The sequence below is a fragment of the Canis lupus genome, chromosome 15, assembly GCF_003254725.2.
Source record: "Canis lupus dingo isolate Sandy chromosome 15, ASM325472v2, whole genome shotgun sequence".
NCBI lineage: Eukaryota > Metazoa > Chordata > Mammalia > Carnivora > Canidae > Canis > Canis lupus.
The window spans coordinates 15,653,771-15,675,933 of NC_064257.1; the positions used below are offsets into that span (position 1 = coordinate 15,653,771).

At 50.9% G+C, this 22,163-nt stretch overlaps 1 protein-coding gene across 4 annotated transcripts; it reads left to right on the top strand.

Moving 5' to 3' along the window:
* The first annotated feature begins 48 nt into the window (after positions 1-48).
* On the top strand, positions 49-21,761 carry TMEM53 (transmembrane protein 53). Of its 4 annotated transcripts, XM_025420363.3 has the most exons (5): positions 122-279; positions 693-925; positions 1,167-1,284; positions 16,484-16,605; positions 21,038-21,761. In XM_025420363.3, exon 5 carries the CDS (start codon positions 21,074-21,076, stop codon positions 21,689-21,691), a length of 618 nt encoding a protein of 205 aa, XP_025276148.1. In that variant the 5' UTR covers positions 122-279; positions 693-925; positions 1,167-1,284; positions 16,484-16,605; positions 21,038-21,073; the 3' UTR covers positions 21,692-21,761. The 4 variants fall into 4 exon arrangements, with proteins under 4 accessions (XP_025276146.1, XP_025276148.1, XP_025276147.1 ...); XM_025420362.3 differs by lacking the exon at positions 1,167-1,284; XM_025420361.2 differs by lacking the exons at positions 693-925; positions 1,167-1,284 and having other exon boundaries at positions 49-279.
* The last annotated feature ends 402 nt before the right edge of the window (positions 21,762-22,163 follow it).

Genomic DNA, 22,163 nt, shown 5'->3' on the forward strand with positions numbered 1-22,163 from the left:
GGGCACGGTTGCTAGGGCCGGGCCGCGGGGCGCGGCGACGGTCGGAGAGGGACTCGGCGGTTGCTAGGACCGGAGGTCACAGAGCGCGGCTCGGGGATTGGGCGGCGACGGGGGCGGTGGGTGGTGATTGGGCGGCGCCCGGGAGGCTCCCGGGTGAGGCGCGGGCGCGCGAGCGGGAGTTCCGGCGGAGGCCCGTGCCGAGGGCTGGCGCCTTCACCATGGCCTCGGCTGAGCTGGACTACACCATCGAGATCCCGGATGAGCCCTGCCGGAGCCAGGGTATGGAACGAGGGTCGGGCCCACCGTGGGGAGGTGGCCGAACGAGCCTGCGGGTCGCGGGCGCAGCCGTGGCCCCGCCCCTCCCGCAGCCCCGCCCCCTCGCGCCCCGCCCCCTCAGGGGGCCGCGGGTCCCGGACGCGGTCGGGCCCCGAGCCCCGCCCCGCCCCCGCCCCGCCCCCGAGTGGTCTCCGCCCCCCGCGGCCGCGGCTCGGCGCCGGGCTCTTTCTGTCCTTGCAGCCGCAGCTTGCAGGCCGCGGGCCTCGCGGCTGCCCCCGCGGCTGACGGCTGCCGAGCTCGGGGGGCGGCCCTGATTCCTGTGTTTGGGATCGGGCCTCCCGCCTCCAGCCTCTGCGGCGGTGTGCGTAGGGGCCCCACCCATTTTTCACCAGCTGTTTTCCCGGGGGTCCTTGCAGAAGCCGCCGGACACGGGACTCCTCCCCGCGCTCTCCGTGGCCGCGGGTAGCCCCGCAGTGCCTGCCGCCGGCAGGGAGAAGTCGGTTCAGACCCTCCGTTCAGTAGCTGGATGACCCTTGGCAGTTTCCTCATCTGCAGAGCGAGGCTCCTGACAGCAGCCTCCCTTCCAGGGCTGTGGGTTGCACAACTGAGGCAACTTGTGTAAAGGACCCAGCATAGTGTCTGGCGTGGAGTAAGTAGAGTGGTTAGCATTACTCCTTCCTACAGTCCTATCATTAAAGACAGGTGTGGGGGAGGCTCCAAGAGATGAGCAGCCTGTAGAGCAGGCCTGGGCCCCTGCAGTTGGGAGTTGGGCTGGGGCCCAGACAGTGGAACGTGTGGCTGGGACAGGGAATGCTGCTAGAGGAGGCTTGAGGCCCGGAGACCAGCATCTGCCTCCCTGCCTTAGTCCCCGTGGCCTCTCCGCCCTCCAGGTTTGGCTACCACAGTGATCGTCCTTAATGTAGAGGTTGGCTCGCACCACCCGTCTCCCCAAGACCCCTCAGTGGCTCCTGCTTGGCCTCAGGATAAATCAAGTCCAGGTTCCTGAAGGTGGCGTTCAAAGTTCTCATCGTTTGGCAGCCCCTGCTTGTCTCTCTGATCACCGTGCCCTTCTACTCACTGATCAATTTGAGTTTTATGTTCTTTTTTTTTTTTTAAGGATTTTATTTATTTATTCATGAGAGACACAGAAAGAGAGAGAGGCAGAGACACAGGCAGAGGGAGAAGCAGACTCCATGCAGGGAGCCCAATGCGGGACTTGATCCTGGGACTCCAGCATCACACCCAGGTGCTAAACTGCTGAGCCATCCAGGGATCCCCGAGTTTTATGTTCTGGCAACCCAAACTGCTTCCCCACTGTGCTCACTGTGCTTCCCCACACACAAAGCAAAGGCTTCTCTGCCTTTGCTCCTGCTGTTCCTCTGTCTGAGATGCCCTTTCCCCTCCACTGGCCCACACTGCCCCCTCGCTTATCCTTGTCCAGCTTCTCACTGAAGGCTTCGCTCAGGCATTGCCTTCTTCAGGAGAACCCTTCCTGGCCCCCTCCCATAGCATCCTGTGTTACTTGGTTCAGATCTAGGAGGAGAGGGTGACCCCTAGGCTCCCACGGGACAGCTGGCCCTAGCCCAACTCTGTTTCCTTAGAACTGGGTATGGTGGCGCAGGGCTCTTGGGCTTAGGGATGTAGAAATGCTTTTGAAGAGTTTTGGCATCAGGGGGAGATGAAGCCAGTTAATGTTACTGCCCTCGGAGAGCCACACCAGCTGGAAAGGGCTGGAAGCTGCCCTCCGTGTGGCTAGGAGGGCACGTTTTCCCTCGGTGCAGGTGGGCAGCCTGGTGATCTCGGTTCACAATTCACTTTTACCCTCTACTGGCTTTATGGCTTTGGCAAGTTACTGAACCTTCCTGGGCCTCAGATTCCTCCACTGTAGAATGGCCGTGCCTACTTCATGGGCTTGTTAGGGTTCACAGGATAGTGACTGATGTGTGTGCCTGGCATCGGTGTATCCCCTCTGCTAATGGGTCGGGGCACTGCTTCAGGGGGAGAGGTCTTAGAGTTGGAAGAAACCTCGGGGGGGCATTTAGTCCTACTGGCATGAGGGTATTCTGTTGCTTTCAGACCCTTCCCTGACAGGATGCTTCCTCCCAGACATGCTGGCCTGTTGTAGGTACCTGGGATTGTTAGAAAACACTTCCCTTTCTTGAGCCGTGATAGGCCTTCCTGTCATTTCTGCTTTTAGTTCAGTATTTGCTGTGTCCTGGCCACAGGCTCATTGCTGTTGCCTCGGAAATGATTCACACATGGGCTCACTGCAAGGAGCTGTGGTTCTGGGGAGGGGTGAGGATTTATAAGCAGGTCGCAATGATGCGGTAACTGCAGGACAAGAGGGTCATGGTGGGTACAATACAGCAAGGTAATCTCCCTTCCTCTCTCTTCAAGAGGTCAGCTCATGCCTTCCTCACATCTCTCTTCTCCAAGAGAAATAACTCTAGGGCTGTCAACTGCCCTTCCTCTGATGTGGTCCCGAGAGCCTCCTCTGGATGGCTTTAGTTCATCATGCCTTTCCCTCTCAAAGTGCATGCCCCAGAGCTGAGCTGGAGGTTGTAGGACCCCCTCAGAAGGAGATAATAACACCATGATCCCCTGAATCTGTTTCCCATCTTCAGAGAGCTCCCTCCAGGCTGAGATGGCTTCACACGGGGACAGCCTGTGGGGATCCTGAAGATTGTCTTTCTTTTGCATTTAATGGTGGAGAAGTATATAGGACAGTCATATTTGGTTTCTGGAATTTCTGTCCTCCATATTTAAACATAAAAAACGCAGTGCCCAACGCTGCTCTGAGTTGACAGGTGAGCGGCTGCTGCTGGCACATCAGTTAGCTGGAAGGCAGCTGCAGCTCCGGGGTGTTCAGAGCCCAGGCTGGGCAGCCTAGGAACCTTCTGTTGGGAATCCCACCAGCCAGTAGGTTGTGGGATGCTCATGCCGGGAGACTAGTTGCCTGGTGCTTTGCTGAAGCTGATCTCTTGACCTGGAATCTCCCTACATCCTTCTTGTCTGACCAGTGATCCCCTTCCCCTCCTAATACTGTGCTCCCGTCTCATTTTCTTGAGGAAGGTTCTGTTCTGACTTCCACATCAGGGATCCCTTTTGTAGTGCTTTTGTTGGTTTTGCTCACTGTTGCTAGAGCCTGGTATGGATGAGGTGCTAAATGAGCTGAATGTGGGCCTGAGCCAGAGATGCTCTGACATCCCAGGCCAAGGCTACGCTACGTTTTCTCCCAGCCAGAGAATGGGCAGCCAAGTTCTGCCCCAGGGCCCCTCTTTGGCTTGCAGGCAGGCCAGCAGGCCTTCTTAACGGCACTATATTGCTCTCATGTTAAGTAAACATTTTCAGAAATAATTGATTCACAGGGTCTGGGTACAAGGAAGGCTTTCGGAGGTCACAGAAGGGGAAGTGAGGAGTTTATTGTGAGCCCAGGTTTTATTGTGACTCTGCTTTTCTGCTAAGCTCTAGCAAAAAAAAAAAAAAAAAAAAAAAAAAAAAAAGAATGAGGAGGGAAAGGCCATTTAACCTTCAGTTAGCTTTCACTGGCACCCAGGAAACAGTTCAGAGTTTTGAACACCATGGTGGGCTGCATTGGTCGGGATGGCTTCTGGAGAACAGTGGCCCAAGCTGGATCTAGAGCTTCACAGGGCTGATAGGTAGATGGTGTGAGAAAGAAAGTGCAAGAAGTAGGGGCGCTGGGGGAAACTGAGGTGGTCCCACAGACCTGTCACACCAGAGAAGTCTTAGAGACCCAGGTGAAGAGGGAGTTGGGACTCAATCCTCTCTTTGCCTGTGGGGCTCCCAAAGGGTTTTATTTTTTGTTTGTTTTTGTTTTTTTAAACAGAGGAGTTTAATTTACAGGCCTACCTTCTTTTTTTTTTACTTTTTAAAAAGATTTATTTATGATAGACATAGAGAGAGAGAGAGAGAGAGAGAGGCAGAGACACAGGCAGAGGGAGAAGCAGGCTCCATGCCAGGAGCCCGACGTGAGACTCGATCCCAGGACTCCAGGATCGCACCCTGGGCCAAAGGCAGGCACTAAACCGCTGAGCCACCCAGGGATCCCCATAGGCCTACCTTCTTTTATTGTGTTTTGCTTTATTGCACTTCGCAGATGTGCTTTTTTTTTTTTTTTTTTTTTTTTTTTTTACAGATTGAAGGTTTGTGGCAACCTTGCATCAAGCAAGTGTATGGATGCCATGTTTTCCAACAGTATTTGCTCATTTCGTGTCTCTGTGTCACATTTTAGTAATTCCCATAATGTTTCAAACATTTTCATTATTATTATATTTTTTATGGTGATCTATGATCACCTTTGATATTACTATTGTTGTTGTTTTGAGGCACCATGAACCCCGCCAATACAAGACAGCAAACTTAATTGATTGGCTATTCCATCTTCTCTCTCCCTCTCCTTGGGCCTCCCTCTTCCCTGAGACACAGTATGGAAATTAGGTTAGTTAATAACTCACTAGTGGCCTCTAAGTGTTCAAGTCAAAGGAAGAAACAGGAGTCTCTGACTTTCAATCCAAAGCTAGAAATGAGTAAGCTTATTAAGGAAGGACTATGGAACACTGAGAGGCTGAACACCAGTTCTGTTGTGCCAGAGAGCCAAGCTGCGAATGCAAAGGAAAAGTTCTTGGGATCCCTGGGTGGCGCAGCGGTTTAGCGCCTGCCTTTGGCCCAGGGTGCGATCCTGGAGACCCGGGATCGAATCCCACGTCGGGCTCCCTGCATGGAGCCTGCTTCTCCCTCTGCCTGTGTCTCTGCCTCTCTCTCTCTCTCTGTGTGACTATCATAAAAAAAAAAAAAAAAAAAAAAAAAAAACCAAAGGAAAAGTTCTTGAAGGAAATAAAGTGCTACTCCAGTGAACACATGCATGATAAGAAAACAACCTTACTGGTAATGTAGAGAAAGTTTGTGTCATCTGGATAGAAGACTAAACGTTCCTTTAAGCCGAAGCCTCATCCCGAGCAAGACCCTCGTTCTCTTCAATTCTGTGAAGGCTGAAAGAGGGGAAGAAGCTGCAGAAGAAAAGCTGGAAGAAAAAAAAAAAAAAAGCTGGAAGCTAGCACAAGTGGGGTCATGAGGCTGGAGGAAAGAAGCCGTTTCCATGACATGAAAGTGTAAGGTGAAGCAACAAGTTATGGTATAGAAAGCACAGCAAAGTTATCCAGGAGATTTGGTTAAGATAATTCATGAAGGTGGCTACACTAAAGAACAGATTTTCTTTCTTTTTTTTTTTAATATTTTATTTATTTATTCGTGAGAGATACAGAGAGAGAGGCAGAGACACAGGCAGAGGGGGAAGCAAGCTCCCTGCAGGGAGCCCGATGCTGGACTCCATCCCAGGAACCCAGGATCATGCCCCAAGCCGAAGGCAGATGCTCAACCGCTGAGCCACCCAGGCATCCCAAGAACAGATTTTCAGTGTAGATGAAACAGTCTTATACTGGAAGAAGATATGATTTAGGACTCTCATAGCTAGAGAGAAGTCAATGCTTGGCTTCAAAGCTTCCAAGGACAGGCTGATTCTCTTGCTAGGGGCTAAGGCAGCTGGTGACTTTAAGTTGAAGCCAATGCTCACTTACCATTCCGAAAATTCTAGGACCCTTAAGAATTATGATAAATCTACTCTCCCTGTGCTTTATAAATTGAAAAGCAAAGCCTGGATGACAGCACATCTGTTTACAACTAGGTTTACTGAATAGTTTAAGCCCACTGTTGAGACCTTCTGCTCAGAAAAAAAAAGATTCTTTTCAAAATATTGCTGCTCATTGACAATGTAGCTGGTCACCCAAGAGCTCTGATGGAGACATATGATGAGATTAATGTTGTTTTCATGACTGATAACACAACATCTATTCTGCAGCCCTAGATCAAGGAGTAGTTTCAACTTTCGAGTCCTATTATTTAAGAAATACATTTCTTAAGGCTACAGCTGCCACAGATAGTGACTCTCTGATGGACCTAGGCAGAGTAAATTGAAAACCTTCTGGAAAGGATTCACCATTCTAAGTGCAATTAAGAATATTTGTGGTTCATGGGAAGAGGTCAAAATAGCAACATTACCAGGACTTTGGAAGAAGTTGATTCCAACCTTCATGGATGACTTTGAGGTGTAAGACTTCAGGGGAGGAAGTAACTACAGATGTGGTGGAGAGAGCAAGAGAACTAGAATTAGAAGTGGAGTCTGAAGATGTGACTGAAACGCTGCAATCTCATGATAAACCTGAACAGATGAGGAGTTACATCTTATGGACAAACAAAGTAATTTCTTGAGATGGAATCTACTCCTGGTAAAGATGCTGTGAAGATTGTGGAAATGAAAACAAAGGATTTAGGACATTCCATAGACTTAGTTGCTAAAGCAGTTTCAGGGTTTCAGAGGATTGACTCCAATTTTGAAAGAAGTTCTGCTGTGGGAAAAATGCTATCAAGCAGCATCACATGCTACAGGAAAATCACTTGTGAGAGGAAGAGTCAATCAGTGTGGCAAACTTCCTTATTGTCCTATTTTAAGAAATCACCACAGCCACCCCAGCTTTCAGCACACACCTCCCTGACCAGGCTGCAGCCATTGACATCAGGGCAAGACCCTCCACCAGCGAAAAGATGATGACTCACTGAAAGCCCAGATGATGGTTTGCATTTTTTAGCAATGTATTTTTAAAGATTTTTTTTATTTATTTATTTATTTATTTATTTATTTATTTATTTATTTATTTATTTATTTATTTGAGACAGAGAGAGAGAGAGGCAGAGAAGCAGGCTGCTACGGGGAGGCCAATGTGGAACTTGATCCCAGGACCCCGGGATCATGCCCTGAACCGAAGGTAGATGCTCAACTTCTGAGCCACCCAGGCGCCCCTAAAGATTTTGTTTTTTTAAGTAAACTCTACACCCGATGTGGGGCTTGAACCCACAACCCTGAGATTAAGAGTTGCATGCTCTCCTGACTGAGCCAGCCAGGTGCCCCAGCGATATAGTGTTTTTAAACTAAGGTATGTATGTTGTTGTTGGGTTGTTTTTTTTTTTTTTTTTTTTTGGATATAATGTTAGTGGCTACTTAATAGACTACCAGTATAATATAAACATAACTCTTGCATGCTCTGGGAAACCAAAAAATTCGTTATTGTGATACTCGCTTTATCGGGGTTGTCTGGAAATGAGCCCATAATAGCTTTGAGGTATGCCTGTGTTTTTTGAATCATAATCTCTTTTACACATTAATAAAAATGCTTTAGACTTTGTTTACTCTATACCAGGCGCTGTGCTAGGCTCTGGATGTGAGCTTCAGACCTGGTGGACCCTTTTCAGGTCTCCTGTCCCTGAGCTTACTGGGGTTTCCGCTGCTCTTATGCCATTGACCATGTCCTGCTCACATGCCAGGCCTGCCAAGAGCACCTGTTGCGATTTGATTAATGGGCAGCCACCTTATATAGGGAGGGCTCTTACACCCTTTTACCTATGAGGAGCAGACACTTGGGGAGCTGAAGTATCTTACCCCACGTGGTCCCAGATTTCAGCTCTGGAGCTCCACTCCTAAGCCAGTGGTGTGTAGCTTTCGGTTGCCATTTGGAAGGTGTTGCTTGAATACAGTTCCATTTCTAGGAAACAATTAAGGACACACACAAGGAAAGAGGTGTCCAATAAAGTTTTTTTTTATAATAGCAAAAATTGGAAACATCATGTCCGATAATGGGAGATTGGTCACCACAAATTATGAAATATTCTACAGTCGCTCCATAGCCACTAAACATATATTTTTTTAAATTTTTATTTATTTATGATAGTCACAGAGAGAGAGAGAGAGAGAGAGAGAGGGGCAGAGACATAGGCAGAGGGAGAAGCAGGCTCCATGCACCGGGAGCCCGACGTGGGACTCGATCCCGGGTCTCCAGGATCGCGCCCTGGACCAAAGGCAGGCGCCAAACCGCTGCGCCACCCAGGAATCCCTCCATAGCCACTAAAAAGAGTCATGGAGAAATATATAAACTGACATGGAGAGACGTTCACAATATATTGCTAAGTGGAAGAAAGCAGATTACAAAACAGTGGGATTCCAATTTTATTAGACATTTTCTCCTTTTCTCCTGTACGCACGTGTTCCTCGTGAAGGAACGGTGTCTCGGGTTCATTGAACTCTTTCTTTGTGCCGGATACGATGCACAGATATCTTATTTAATCTATATATCAACAGCCCCATTTTACAGATAAGGAAGTTGAAGTTTAGAGAGATTGCTCAAGGTCTGACTTATAGTTATTCGTGGCAGAGCCAGGGATTTGGATGCAAATAAGGTTTTTGTTTTATTTTTGTAAAGTTTTTTATTTAATTTTTTAAAAAGATTTTATTTATTTATTTGAGACACAGATAGAGACAGACACAGGCAGAGGGAGAAGCAGGCTCCACGCAGGGAGCCAGATGAAGGACTCGATCCCGGGACTCCAGGATCGCGCCCTGGGCCAAAGGCAGGTGCTAAACCGCTGAGCCACCCAGGCATCCCCCGCTGCCCAACTTTTTAACTTTAATTCCAATTAATGTATCATTAGTTCCATACATACAATATAGTGATTCAGCACTTCCATACATCGCCTGGTGCTCATCACAGCTCCTTAATCCCCATCCCTTGCTTCACTCATCTCCCCCTCCCCGCGCCCTGGTCAGCATCAGTTCTGTATCCTTAAGAGTCTTTTTCTTGGTTTGTCTCCTTCTCTTGAATTCGGATATGGTTTTATAAAGTATGTACTCTTAAGATACTGTGCTACTGGGGCCCCTGGGTGGCTCAGTGGTTGAGCGTCTACCTTTGTCTCAGGGCGAGATCCCCGGGGTCCTGGGGTCCCACCTCGGGCTCCCTGTGGGGAGCCTGCTTCTCCCTCTGTGTCTCTGCCTTTCTTTCTGTGTCTCTCATGAATAAATAAATAAAATCTTAAAAAAATAGATATGGTGCTACTTTCCTAGGTAGGCTATTATTTCAAAAAGTTAAAAAAAAAGGTAATTTTAAGTAAAGTAATTCAAATATATAAATATGGGAACTGGGGGAAACCTGGCTGGCTCGTTTGGTAGAGCATGTGATTCTTCAGGCAGGGAGCCTGATACAGGACTTGATCCCAGGACCCTGGGACCACGACCTGAGCCAAAGGCAGATGTTCAACCACTGAGCCACCCAGGCACCTGAGCATGTAATTCTTGATCTTGGGGTCATGAGTTCAAGCCCATGTTTGGGACAGAGTTTACTTAAAAAAAAAAAAGCAAAAAAAAAAAAAAAAAAAAAAAAAAAACAACCAGAACCAGGTATATGAGATTCTAGAAAGTATTTCTGGGGAGTAGAGGAAACTGAGGATTCTTTTATTCTTTGCATTTTAAAAAGAAAACATAGATTCTTTGCATTTTGATTCTGGCTTACAGATAAAAAGCACATATTGTGCCACAGACCCTCATGCCTTGTCAGCCTTTCCTTTGTCTTCTCCACATGCCCCTGGGATATAAAAAATCTAATTTATGCCTTAGTTTTATGACTTAAACTGTTGTACAATATATGTATCTGTAATTCTTATATTATTGGTGTCAGTGTTGTTTTGTTGAGAAATTCTAGAGGACAGGGAGCCTGTGAGAATAAATTGTTTTGTGCGTGCTCAAGAATTGCCGGGATCGAAAAGCATACTTCTGCTTTGCCAAAGGGCTAAAATAACATTTTAACTCTCATTGCAAAAGTAATGCATTACTGATTTTAGAAAATGGGTAAAAAAAAAAGAATGAAAAAGGAATTGCTTCTAATCCTAGAAATAATTGCTATTAATATTTGATGTGTTTTTTTCTATGTATCAGTATATAGGTGTGTATGTATGTGTGTATATATATATATATATATATGTATATTCTGTTACATATGCTGCTTTTCAACTTGCTTTTTCACTTAATTTATTACTACTATTTTTTTCTTAAAGATTTTATTTTTAAGTAATCTCTTGACCCACCATGGGACTTGAACTTACAACATCAAGGTCACGAATTGTACGCTCTGCAGACTGAGCCAGCCAGGCACCCCTATTACTATTAATTTTTTTTAAATGATAGTATTGTTGGGATATAATTCACATGCCATAAAACTCACCCTTTTAAGATGTACAATTCATTGGTTTTTAGTATATTGGCAGGATGGTGCAACCACGCCACTAACTCCAGAACATTTCCGACACCTCAGAAGAAACCCTATACCCATTAGTAGTCACTCCCTGTTCCCCCCTCCCTTCAGCTCCTGGCAACCACTGCTCTACTCCTCTACGGATTTACCTGTTCTGGACATTTCATAAAATGGAATCATGCGGTAGATAGTCTTTTGTGGCTGGCTTCTTTTACTTAGCACAGATTTCCAAGGTTCATCCATGTTGTAGCCTGTGTTGGTACTTGATTGCTTTTTATGACCAAATAGTATTTTGTTGTATGGATATACCATCTCATTTTTAAAGGTGATAGGCATTTGGATGGTTTCTACTTGGTGGCTATTGGCTATTCTGAAGAAAGCTGCTATGAACATTTGTGTACAGGTTTTTGTGTTCATGTCTTCATTTCTCTTTTTTAAAAATTATATTTATTTATTTATGAGAGTCACAGAGAGAGAGGCAGTGATACAGGCAGAGGGAGAAGCAGATTCCATGTAGGGAGCCCGATGTGGGACTCGATCCCGGGACCCTGGGATCACACCCTGAGCCGAAGTCAGATGATCAACCGCTGAGCCACCCGGGTGTCCCCGTCTCTTCACTTCTCTTAAGTGTATATTTACCTAGGAAGAGAAGTGCTGGGTCCTATGATAACTTGATGTTTTTTTATTTATTTATTTATTTATTTATTTATTTATTTATTTATTTATTTATTTATTTATTTATTTATTTATTTATTTTAGGAAATGCCAAACCGTTTTCCAAACTAACTGCACCTTTTTGGATTCTAACCGGTAGTGTACGAGTAATCTGATTTCTCTACATCTTCATCAACACTTGTTAATATCTGGCTTTTTGATTATAGCCATCCTAGTGGGTATAACGTGGGATCTCATAGTTTTGATTTTTATTTCCCTAATGACTGTGATGTTGAGCATCTTCTCATGTGCTTATTGGTTATTCATATATCTACTTTGGAGAAATGTGTATTCAGATCCTTTGCCCATCTTAATCGGATTGTTTTTTTATTGTTGAATTGTAAGAGTTTTTTGGTATGCGTCAGATACAAGCCCCCTATCAGATATGTGATTTGCAGATATTGCCTCCTGTTCTGCAGGTTGTTATTTTCATTTTTTTTGATGCTGTCCTCTGAAGTACAAATGTTTTTAATTTTGATGAAGTCCCGTAAAAATTTTTTTGATGAAGTCCCAATTTATCCTTTTTTTTTCTTTTATTCCTTGCACTTTTGGTCACATCCAAGAAACCACTGCTTAATGCAAGGCCACAAGAGTTTACTCCTGTGTTTTCTTTTAAGAGTTTTATGGTTTTAGCTCTTATAGTTATGTGTCTAATTTGCTTAATGTATTATCAAACATTACCATATGATTAAACATTTTTCTTTCTCAGAAGTGGAATTTCTATGTCAAAGATTGCATATTTTTGAGACTTTTGATATATGTTCCAAAATTACTCTTGTCCCTGTCCTTTCCCTCTACCTGCCTACCTGTCTTCCACTGTTCTGGGTCAGACCTTTGCCATCTCTCACCGTGCATGTTAGAGCAGCCTCCTACCTGTTCCAGATGGACACTGCTTGGCAGTGTGATAAGCGCAGTGACATGGTGATGATGGGTGCTGTGACAGTACAGAGGAGGGGCATCTACCCCAGTCTGGTGATTGGGGTGGGAGATGAGAAGGGGTTGAGGAAGGCATCAGGCGAGGCTTCCTGGAAATGAAGAGTGACCTGACTCAGTAGGTGGAGTGGGCATTAGCCAATCATAAATGTGGAGCATCAGCATCCTGGGCCAGGGAGGGAGGAGCACGTGCGAAGTCTTGGGGGTGGGAGTGGGGTGGCATGGTGGTCCAGAGAGATGGAAGCCGGCTTTGGCTGCGTGTTCTTGGGGGAGAGGGACTTACTCTCTCTCTGTTTTAGTTTTCTTGTCTTTAAAATGGGAACAATAGTGACTGACTCCTAGGATGGTTGCAGAGCCAAATGATGTAACATATGCTGGGGCTCTGGCTGGGGTGACCGATCCCTGAGGAGGAGGAGGAGGTGAAAGAGGTCAGAGTTGGATCTGTTGACATGCAAAGGTAGCTATGTGTACTCGTTTGGAACTGAGGTGATAGAGATGTGGTTCAGACTGTGGGCTTGGGTTTTGTTACCCAAGGCGCCAGCTGGGACAGTGGTTACAAGCTGGTCTCTAGACCACTTGGGTTTGGATTCCACTTTCACTGCTTATTAGTTGTGTGACCTTGAGCCAGTTATCGATTATCTCTGTGACTTGGTTGTTCATTGGTAAAATGAGAATAATGACAGTACATTTTTCATAGGATTGTTGTAAAGATTAAATGAGTTGATATATAAAAAAAATAAAAATAAAAATAAATGAGTTGATATATAAAGTGCGTAGAACAGTGCTTGACACATAATGCTCTTTTTCCTGGTATCATTATTGTTTTTCTTGGTGATGGGAAAGAGGGGGAGGTAAGAGCTGGACGGAGATGTGGATTTCAGATGGGCTGGAACCCGTCTGTGATGGCTTAGGAGGTGGATTTGATTGCCCGCACCGGGTCATGGGAAGTCTTAGAGTACAAATGAGAGATGGAGCCAGTGCCTGAGTCTTGCCCCTAAGGGACAGCAGCCAGAGGCCCTGAGATATCAGCCACAGGAGGGAAGTGGGTGATATGGCCGTGGAATAAGCATAAAGGGAACAGGGGCTTTTATAAAAGGATGGAGGAATCATGATCTGGAGGTGGCAATAAATAACAATAGCCATAACAATCACTTTTATTACTTTGGAAAGGGCAATGGGTAACAAGGAGAATGCTAGCTCTTTCTCCTTGGATCCATCCTTCACTTTGCAGCCACATGTTCATTCCAGCACGTTTCTCCTGAGTGCCTGAATGGGCCAGCTGCGGGGCTAGGCACTGGGGATGCGGTGATAAACATGCCACACTCGGTGCCTGCCTTCACGGAGCCCGCTGGCTAAAGGCAGAGACACACATTAATCGTGCAAGTCATTAATCAGTACAGATGGGATCCTGCCGCTTCCCCCAATTCCAGAATCATCATTTGCTCTCTACTCCTGTGAAATAAAATCCCAACTCCTATGCATGGCCTGAAAGGCCCTGTGGGATCAGGCCCCAGGCCCACTCTGGGCAGCTCTCCCAACCACTGCTCCTCCTCACCCAGGTTCTAGCCCCCCAGGACTGTTTGCTGGGCCCCAGACCGACTGTAGCATCTCCATGGCCTCCTGCCCCCGCTCATGACCTCTCTCTGCCTGGCATGTTCCTACTGGGCCTCCGGGCCAGTGCAGCAGATGTGTCTTCCTTTGGGAGGCCTTTCCTGGTCTCTAGCAATCTCAGCCAGAGCACCTCGGACTTTTCTGGGTTGTAGCCCTTGAAATACAGAATCAGAAGGGACAGCATGGCTCCGGTGGGAGAAGGTCAGGATAAAGGCTTAAGTTAGGAACCAGTATTGAGAATGGGGCCCCGGGAGGAGATTGTTGGGGGAATAGGAGATGCCCATAGACAGAAAGAACACCTGTGGCTCAGGGGAAGCCTCGAGTGCCTGGCTGGAGGGAGGGATCAATCCCCTCCCGTGAGGGGCAGTACGGAGAGGTTGGGGTCAGAGAGGCAGTGTGTTCAGGGTGTCTATATATATATATTATTTTTTTATTTTTTTAGATTTTATTGATTTACTTGAGAGAGAGGGAGAGAGAAAGGGAGAGTGAGAGGGAGAAGCAGGCTCCCCGCTGAACAGGGAGCCTGATGTGGGGCTTGATCCCAGGGTCCAGGGATCATGACCTGAGCCCAAGGCAGACGCTTAACCGACTGAGCCACCTGGATGCCCCAGGATGTCTATATTGTGAGAGTTTCTTCATGGAAATGCCTACCTAAGTCGGTGATGCCAAGGGTTCCCGTAAGACCCGGTGGAGCAGAATGGGGTTCCAAGTCCAGCTGTGGGAGAGGGTCAGGTCAGGCCCAGCAGAAGCTGTTGGAACCTTCCCCAACCCAGAATGCACCATCACTGCTGGTGGGGGCTGGCCTTAACTTCGGGGGCCACCAGGGGTTGTGACGTCCCTTGGCTGCCTTCTGCGTATGTGAGATAAATGCCGAGGCCGTTTGCTGTGTCTTGGTGGTGGCACGGGGGGGACCACTGCAAACCACCGTAGGGGAGGGGAGCCTGTGCTCAGGCGGCTGCACAGAGGTGAGGGAGCCTCCTTGGGGCAGGTCTCAGGAATCTAGTTCCAGGATCTCAGGGATTCCAAGGCAGATCCAAATGGGTGGCTGTTGATTGGTAGGAGGCTGTTGCGGCCTGAGCTTCATGGGTGGTCACCCCCAGTGATGTAGGTCTAGGGCCCCAGGGAGGCGCAGATGTGGCCTCTCCGCCAGAAGGGCCAGGGCAGTTGGAGAGCTGCCCTAGCAGCAGAGGGGGACACCCGATGGGGACACCGGGCCAGGAAAAGCAGTGCGATTATTTGGAGTGGCCTGAGTGAGATCTGTGGGCCCGTCTCCCTCACCAGGGGCCAGGCCAGCATCCGGGGATTCTGGGAGGGCTGGCAGGCGTCTGCAGGGCCTGAGGCGCTTGGCAGCTTCTGCTCCAGGCCAGGTTGCAGTCCAGCCTGGGATCCCCTGGGGGCGGGCAGTTAATCTCTGAAGGCCAGAGTCACCACTGCTGGAGAGCAGGAACACTGAACTTTTCAATCACATTAATTTCCACAGGAAATTGTTGTCTTCCTTTTGTCCAAAGGTTAGTGATTTATATTTACCATCCTCTTAACTAGCCTTGAAATTTACTGTTGCCAGGTCACCACTGGCATCCATAAATCTCGAGGTGGCAGCTGAGCATGGCCAAGTGGCTTGATACTTGGAAGGGCACAGCCCAGCCCTTTTGGGAGGGCAGAGAACTAGTAATGGACAGACCCTGCACAGAAGTCCCCCGAAGTGGCTGGGTCCCTACTCGGCCCGGGAAATGAGTGAGATCTGGCCAACAAGGTTACAGGGAGGCCTCTGGGAAACTAGCCACAGAGGAGGCAGCTGGCTTGTGCCTGGGCACCTCATGATGTGCTTCTTAGCTGGGGACGGTGCTGGTGGCACATAGGTCTCAGGTGGCTTAGTTCGGACAGGGAGGGGGCAGTGGCCAGATTCCCAGCCATATGCTTCCTGTGTGACCTTAGGCCACTACCCTAACCTCTCTGTGCCCTAATTTCATCATCTGCAATAATATACCTGCTAGTGATGTTCTGAGTGTGAAGGCTCAGTACACATCGGCAAGGATTACAGGATGGGGTGGGCAGGTTGGTACGGGCCCTTAGGGGCTGCGTGCTCTTCCTCCCTGGTGTTACTGACCTATCCCTTTCTCCGTTTAAGGTCCTCTCCTTCCAACTACTTGTGAAATTAGAATAGGGCTGGCAGGCTTTTTCTGTAAAGGGCCCTAAGTATTTTAGGCTTTGCGAACCACAGGGACTCCGTTGCCACTACTCAGCTCTGCTGTTTTAGCATGAAAGCAGCTACACACAGCGAGTAGATGAATGAGCATGGCCGTGTTCCAATAAAACTTTATTGTGGACAATCAGACTGAAATTTTATATAACTTTCATGTGTCACAAAATGTTATTTCCTTTGATTTTTTTTAACCATTTAAAAATATAAAAACCTCTATTATTTTTAGTGTGTGGTTCCTACAAAACCAGACCATGGGCTGGATTCGGCCCATGGCTTGTAGTTGGCTGACCCCTGGATTAGAAGGTGAAATTGCATGGAGAAGGTTCTCACTTCTCTCACCAGGGCTACATCTTTGAGTTGCTAAAGAAAGGCGCCCTCATGTGGGTTTTTCCAGTGACCCCGCATCGCCTCCCGAGAGGCCTAAATGCCACTTGAGGCAGAATTAGAGGAGGGTGCCCCATGGGGACCCGAGTGCCTGCGTCTGGCACCTGTTGGCTCCTGGCCTACAGCTAGGTGGGCTCCGGGCTGGCCAGTGGGCCTCGCCCCACACCCCGCGTGGCCACTCGGTGCTCACAGCCCCACCATGTCTGTGTTTCAGAGAGCAGCTCCGACCCAGGCCGGAAGGAGGTGGGGGCCCGGCAGCCTTTGGTGATTCTCTTGGGCTGGGGTGGCTGCACCGACAAGAACCTTGCCAAGTACAGCGCCATCTACCACAAGAGGGTGAGTACCGCAGGCTCGGGGCGGGGGGGGGGGGGGGGGGGGGGGCGCTGCCTGGGGGGCTGCTCTGTGGGGCGCTCAGCCCCCCCACCACCGCCAGCGCGGCAGGCCTGGCACCCAGAACGGCCGGGGCCACGGGGACTTCGGCAGGGTTATCCCGTCTTTGCTGCCAGCTCTGCGGCCGCTCTGTCTCCTTCGACCCGCTTCCCCCAGCCCCACAGCGGGCAGCCCCCAGCTGTGGAGTCGGCCCACACCTCAAGCTCTTGCTGAGCGAGAGCCTGGGCCCAGGGTGCTGGGCGGAGCGGGTACTCCCGGGATGGCCCCTTGCTGACCAGGTCGGTGTCTTAGGGTCGACCTGGCACCGCCACATGCCTCCCGTAGGAGGGCCTCTTGGAAGAGACTCAGGCTGGACGTTTTCTGGCTTCTTCTGAGGCCACCCCAAGAGTTCGGGACGCAGAGCTTGTGGTAACCGGAGAGAGCCTGAGGGGGCTCTGGTTATAGTTTAGAGGCCCCTTTCACATCTTTGGCCCCTGGCCGGGGCCTGCCCTCCTCAGCCCAGACCTCCCAAAGCAGGGAGAGCCAGTGCTGACAGCCCTGGTTGGCACCCCGAAGCCCTGGGCTGAGGGGGAGTGGGAATCTTCTGGGAGAAAGGCCAGTGCCGGTGCCCCCAGCCCCTTGCCTCGGCCTCCCTCCCCTGACCGCCGTTTGCAGTGGGCCTGTCGAGTGTGGGGGCCCCAGGATGAGAGAGGGGCTCGGGGCTGGGGTGGGGATGTAGTTCTGAGCCCGAGGCCTTCCCCCCGACCAGAGGGCCGGTCCTCTGGCATCGCCCTTTACGCCCTTTATGAATGGCCTTGCTCTGCAGGTAGTTTCAGCCACTTCCGAATTCCACTCACTGGGCCAGGTTGGTTGTCTGGCTTCTCCAATGGACTAAGATCCCTGAGGGCAGGGGGAGACTAGGAGTAGGTGAGCGTGGCCAGAGCAGAGACTGCGGGGAAGGGCAAGTGTGCAGAGCGGAGGCTGGGGAAGGTCCTGGGGGGGTTGACGCGGGGGTGTGGGGTTAGATCCCAGGGTCCTCTGGGAAAGGAAGGGGGTCAGGACAGGATGGGTGTGGAGAAAAGCATTTTCTAACCCCAAAGTCTGGATACTTGATTTTTAAAAAGAAAGTAAAAATGCCCTATCTACCACCTGTGTTGACCGGCAGTGCCCATCCTTCCAGCTTTTCTCCGGGTATAGCTTTTCTTTCACTAAATGAGATCTATTTTATTTTATTTTACTTTAATTTTTAAAAATATTATATTTATTTACTCACGAGAGACACACACACAGAGAGAGAGAGAGGCAGAGACACAGGCAGAGGGAGAAGCAGGCTTTACGCAGGGAGCCCGACTTGGGACTCGATCCTGGGACGAGATCTATTTTATATACTTTTTTTGTATCCTGCTTATTTATTTACTTTTTTCAGATCATGATCTCCACCTTGCCATGTTAATCTGTTTTTATCTCCTTGAGTCCCCAGTCCATATTCAGATTCTCTCACGGTCCCCAGAATGTCCCAAACTGGGATCCAATCCAGGATCACCCACTGCATCTAGTTACTTTGTTCCTTAAGGCACTTTTATTTTTTATTTTTATTTTTTTAAAAAGATTTTATTTATTTATTCATGAGAGACACATAGAGGCAGAGACACAGGCAGAGGGAGAAGCAGGCTCCATGCAGGGAGCCCAATGTGGGACTCAATCCATTGACTCTGGGATCACACCCTGGGCTGAAGGCAGGCACTCAACCACTGAGGCACTCAGGCATCCCTATTTTTTATTTTTTTGAAGATTCTATTTTTAAGTAATCTCTATACCCAACGTGGGGCTACCAGAGAGTATAGTCAGGAGTGAGTGGTCACCAGCGCTGCTGGAAGGAGAGTACAGTGGGCATGAGGAGGTGTCATGGGATTTGGCCATTTGGGGAATTGAGGGGTGACCTTGGTGAGAGCAGGGCGGGGGAGTCAGTGGGAGGGGACGAGGTGGAGAGGGCAGGTGTCAAAGATTATCCAGGAAGGTGGAGAGAGGGTAGGAGAGAGTTAGAGGGGAACACAGTATAATAGAGGCTTTAAAAAAAATAGTAATGTTATTTATTTAAGAGAGAGCACATGTGGAAGAGGGGATGCGGAAGGGGCACAGGGAGAGGGAGAGAGACTCTTTAAGTGGACTCCCCGCTGAGCACAGAGCCGGATGTGGGGCTCCGTCTCTGGACCCTGAGGTCACGACCTGAGCCCAAACCAAGAGTTAGATGCGTAACCGACTGTGCCACCCAGGTGCCCCGAAGGGGTGGCTGCTGTTGCTGCTGCTGCCACTTTTCTTTGATGAAATTGATTTGACAGGAATCTAGAGAGAGGAGGAGACTGAAAATACAGGAGAGAGAGGCAAGGAGCCACACAGGGCCCCGGGCCCAGTGTGCCCAGAGATGGGGAAATGCTTGGGGGGAACCTGGGATCTGACACGCGGGACTTCTGGGAGCATCTGCCTGGGGAGGTGGCCTCGGGGATGCCAGGCACCTGGGAAGCCTCGAAGTGAGGCCCAGACCCATGGGCACAGGGAGCCTTGGCACATGTGTGCCCTCCCTCAGGAGTGTTGGGCCCTTGTAGGACAAGTCCCGTGTGTGCACCCTCAGATGATGCGGAGCTAGAGGGTACACACCGTGTGTGTCCCCATAGATGACATATTCCCAGGAATTGTGGTTTATTTCTGCATGTGAATGCTCCAGGGGAGGAGTGTGTGTGTGTGTGTGTGTGTGTGTTTTGGAGGGTGTGCAGCATGTAACCATGCACCCACCTGTGGTATGTGTGCATGTGCATCTGTATTCACAGATGGTGTGATGAGTGCACGAGTGAGTGGGGGGTGCAAGTGTCTGCACCTGTGGGATGCGACATGGGTTTAGTTCTGGGAGTTGCGTGTGTGCGGTGGTGTGAGGCGGGAGTGTGTGTGCGTTTGTGGAGATGCTGTGTGTCGGTTGGGGTGGTTGGGAAGTTAGAACAGAGCACTTTATGGAGTGTCCCAGAGCCTGAGGGGCCAGGTGGCATCAGTGACCCCGTCTGCAGAATAAGAGGAGGCGGGCAGGTCAGGGCCTTGGTGAGAATAATGCCAGGAGGGGTCGGAGGCAGATGTCACCCTGGAGTCCGTGGGAAGGGTGAGGCTAGGGGGCTGGTGGCAGGGTTAGCTCGGCGACGTGTTTAGCTCTGGGTCGTTCGTCCTCAAGTGCTGCGGCCGAGCGCCGTGCTCCTTCGCACCGCTGGCCGTCCCGTCGGGTTACTGGGCCAGGGCGGCGTGGGGCCCCTAAAGTGCATTTTGTCATTCAGTCTCCACCTTAACCCTGTGAGATGGATGTCATCCCAGTTTACAGGTGGACGCACAGGCCCAGGAAATTACTCTTCGCTCGTGCTGTTGATAAGTGGTGCCAGGAAGCGAACCCCGACCCGTGTGACCCCCTGGGCCGACCTCAGGCCCCCCTGGCAATGGGCCCTTGGTCTCCCGAGTGGGACAGTGAGGGGGAGCCCAGGCGCATGGCGTAGGCCGTCGTTCTTTTTTTTTTTTAAGATTTTATTTATTTATTCATAGAGACAGAGAGAGGCAGAGACACAGGCAGAGGGAGAAGCAGGCTCCATGCAGAGAGCCTGACGTGGGATTCGATCCCGGGTCTCCAGGATCACGCCCTGGGCTGCAGGCGGCGCTAAACCGCTGCGCCACCAGGGCTGCCCCTAGGCCACTGTTCCTAAATGACCTAGAGGAGGATGTGCGTGGAGACTTGGAGGCGTGCTTGACCTGGGCACGGAGGGGTCCGGGAGCCGGAGAGATTGGCTCAGGTTGTAGAATTTGAGGAACAACAGTGTTACCATGTTCCGAATTTCAGGGCGAGTGGAAGGAGGGAGCCCGGGTTGGGTGCCAGGCCCTAGGCCCTGCCAGGCCCGGGAGGGACCCTGGGGGTCTGCGACGGGGCAGCTGAGGCCACTGGCTATTGCGATGCGGGCCCGGCGCACAAGTGGCCTCTGGCAGGGCTGGGGCATGCAGGCCGTGTCCCGGCGTGGGGTTGCCTGGGGTGCCCCCGGTGCCAGGCGGGGGGCCGGTGCAGAGGAGGGTCACTGCAGCCGGCGTGGCCAAGAGGGAGGCCTGAGTACGCCAGCAGCGTGCAGCAGATGAGGCACAGGGGACCGTAAGAGGGAGACGGGAGACGGGGCACGGGCCACGGGCCAGCCTGGAATGATCATTCCGGACGTGGGCCTTGAGTGCCGCCTCCAGTTGGGAGGGCCTGTGTCTGGGCGGGGAGCCCGTGCCTGGAGCGTGCCAGGCCCATGGGCCCCCGCGGGCTGGTGGTTGGAGCTGCCGGCCGTCTGCCCCCTCCCCCCCCCCCCCCCCGGGACCCAGCAGGCCTCTCTCCTCTCCCCAGGGCTGCATCGTCATCCGATACACAGCCCCGTGGCACATGGTCTTCTTCTCCGAGTCCCTGGGCATCCCTTCACTTCGCGTTTTGGCCCAGAAGCTACTTGAGCTGCTCTTTGATCACGAGGTGGAGAAGGAGCCCCTGCTCTTCCATGTCTTCAGCAACGCGGGGGTCATGCTGTACCGGTACGTGCTGGAGCTGCTGCAGACCCACCGGCGCTTCTGCCGCCTGCGCGTCGTGGGCACCATCTTTGACAGCGGGCCCGGCGACAGCAACCTGGTGGGGGCCCTGCGGGCGCTGGCCGCCGTCCTGGAGCGCCGGCCTGCCGCGCTGCGCCTGCTGCTCCTGGTGGCCTTCGCCCTGGTGGCGGTCCTGTTCCACGGCCTGCTCGCGCCCCTCACGGCCCTCTTCCACACCCACTTCTATGACCGGCTGCTCGACGCCGCCTCACGCTGGCCCGAGCTCTACCTCTACTCGAGGGCCGACGAGGTGGTGCTGGCCAGGGACGTGGAGCGCATGGTGGAGGCCCGCCTGGCACACCGGGTCCTGGTGCGCTCAGTGGACTTCGTGTCGTCTGCACATGTCAGCCACCTCCGCGACTACCCCACTTACTACACGAGCCTCTGCGTCAACTTCATGCGCAGCTGCGTCCACTGCTGAGCCCCCTGCCCCACCCACTCACCCCGCCTCTGTTCCAGAAATAAATGCCCAACACCTCCCGCAACCTGTATCCATGGGTGGGGTCCTCTTTTGCTTCAACTCCCCTGTAGCCCTTGGGGACTGTCGTCCCGCAAGTAGAGGATTCCCACTGAAGCTCTGCCGCGGTGACTGGTTGTCCCGGCATCCCGGGAGCGCCTGGACGGGTTAACGTAGGAGTCTCGCAGTGGCTGCATGTGGGCAGGTGCGCGCAGGCTGCTGGTTCCTGTGGCTCTAGGCTCTGTAGGGTCAACCAAGTGGGGACAGTGGGGTTGATGAGCCTCAGGGTTGGTCTCTAGCTTCTTGGAAGGACGGTGAGCCCTGCGGGGAGGTGCCAGACAATAGGGTCAGGCTGGTGCGGGCGCTGCTTCTGCCCCAAAACCCCGGGAGAGCGAGGCCCTGCAGCATGAAGCAGCTCCGCACAGACCCCACTTAG

Coding starts and splice junctions, on each gene's coding strand:
- TMEM53 (XM_025420361.2), top strand. CDS start 219: ATGGCCTCGGCTGAGCTGGACTACACCATCGAGATCCCGGATGAGCCC. Junction 280..16,483: donor TGAGCCCTGCCGGAGCCAGG/GTATGGAACGAG, acceptor TCTGTGTTTCAG/AGAGCAGCTCCGACCCAGGC. Junction 16,606..21,037: donor GCGCCATCTACCACAAGAGG/GTGAGTACCGCA, acceptor TCCTCTCCCCAG/GGCTGCATCGTCATCCGATA.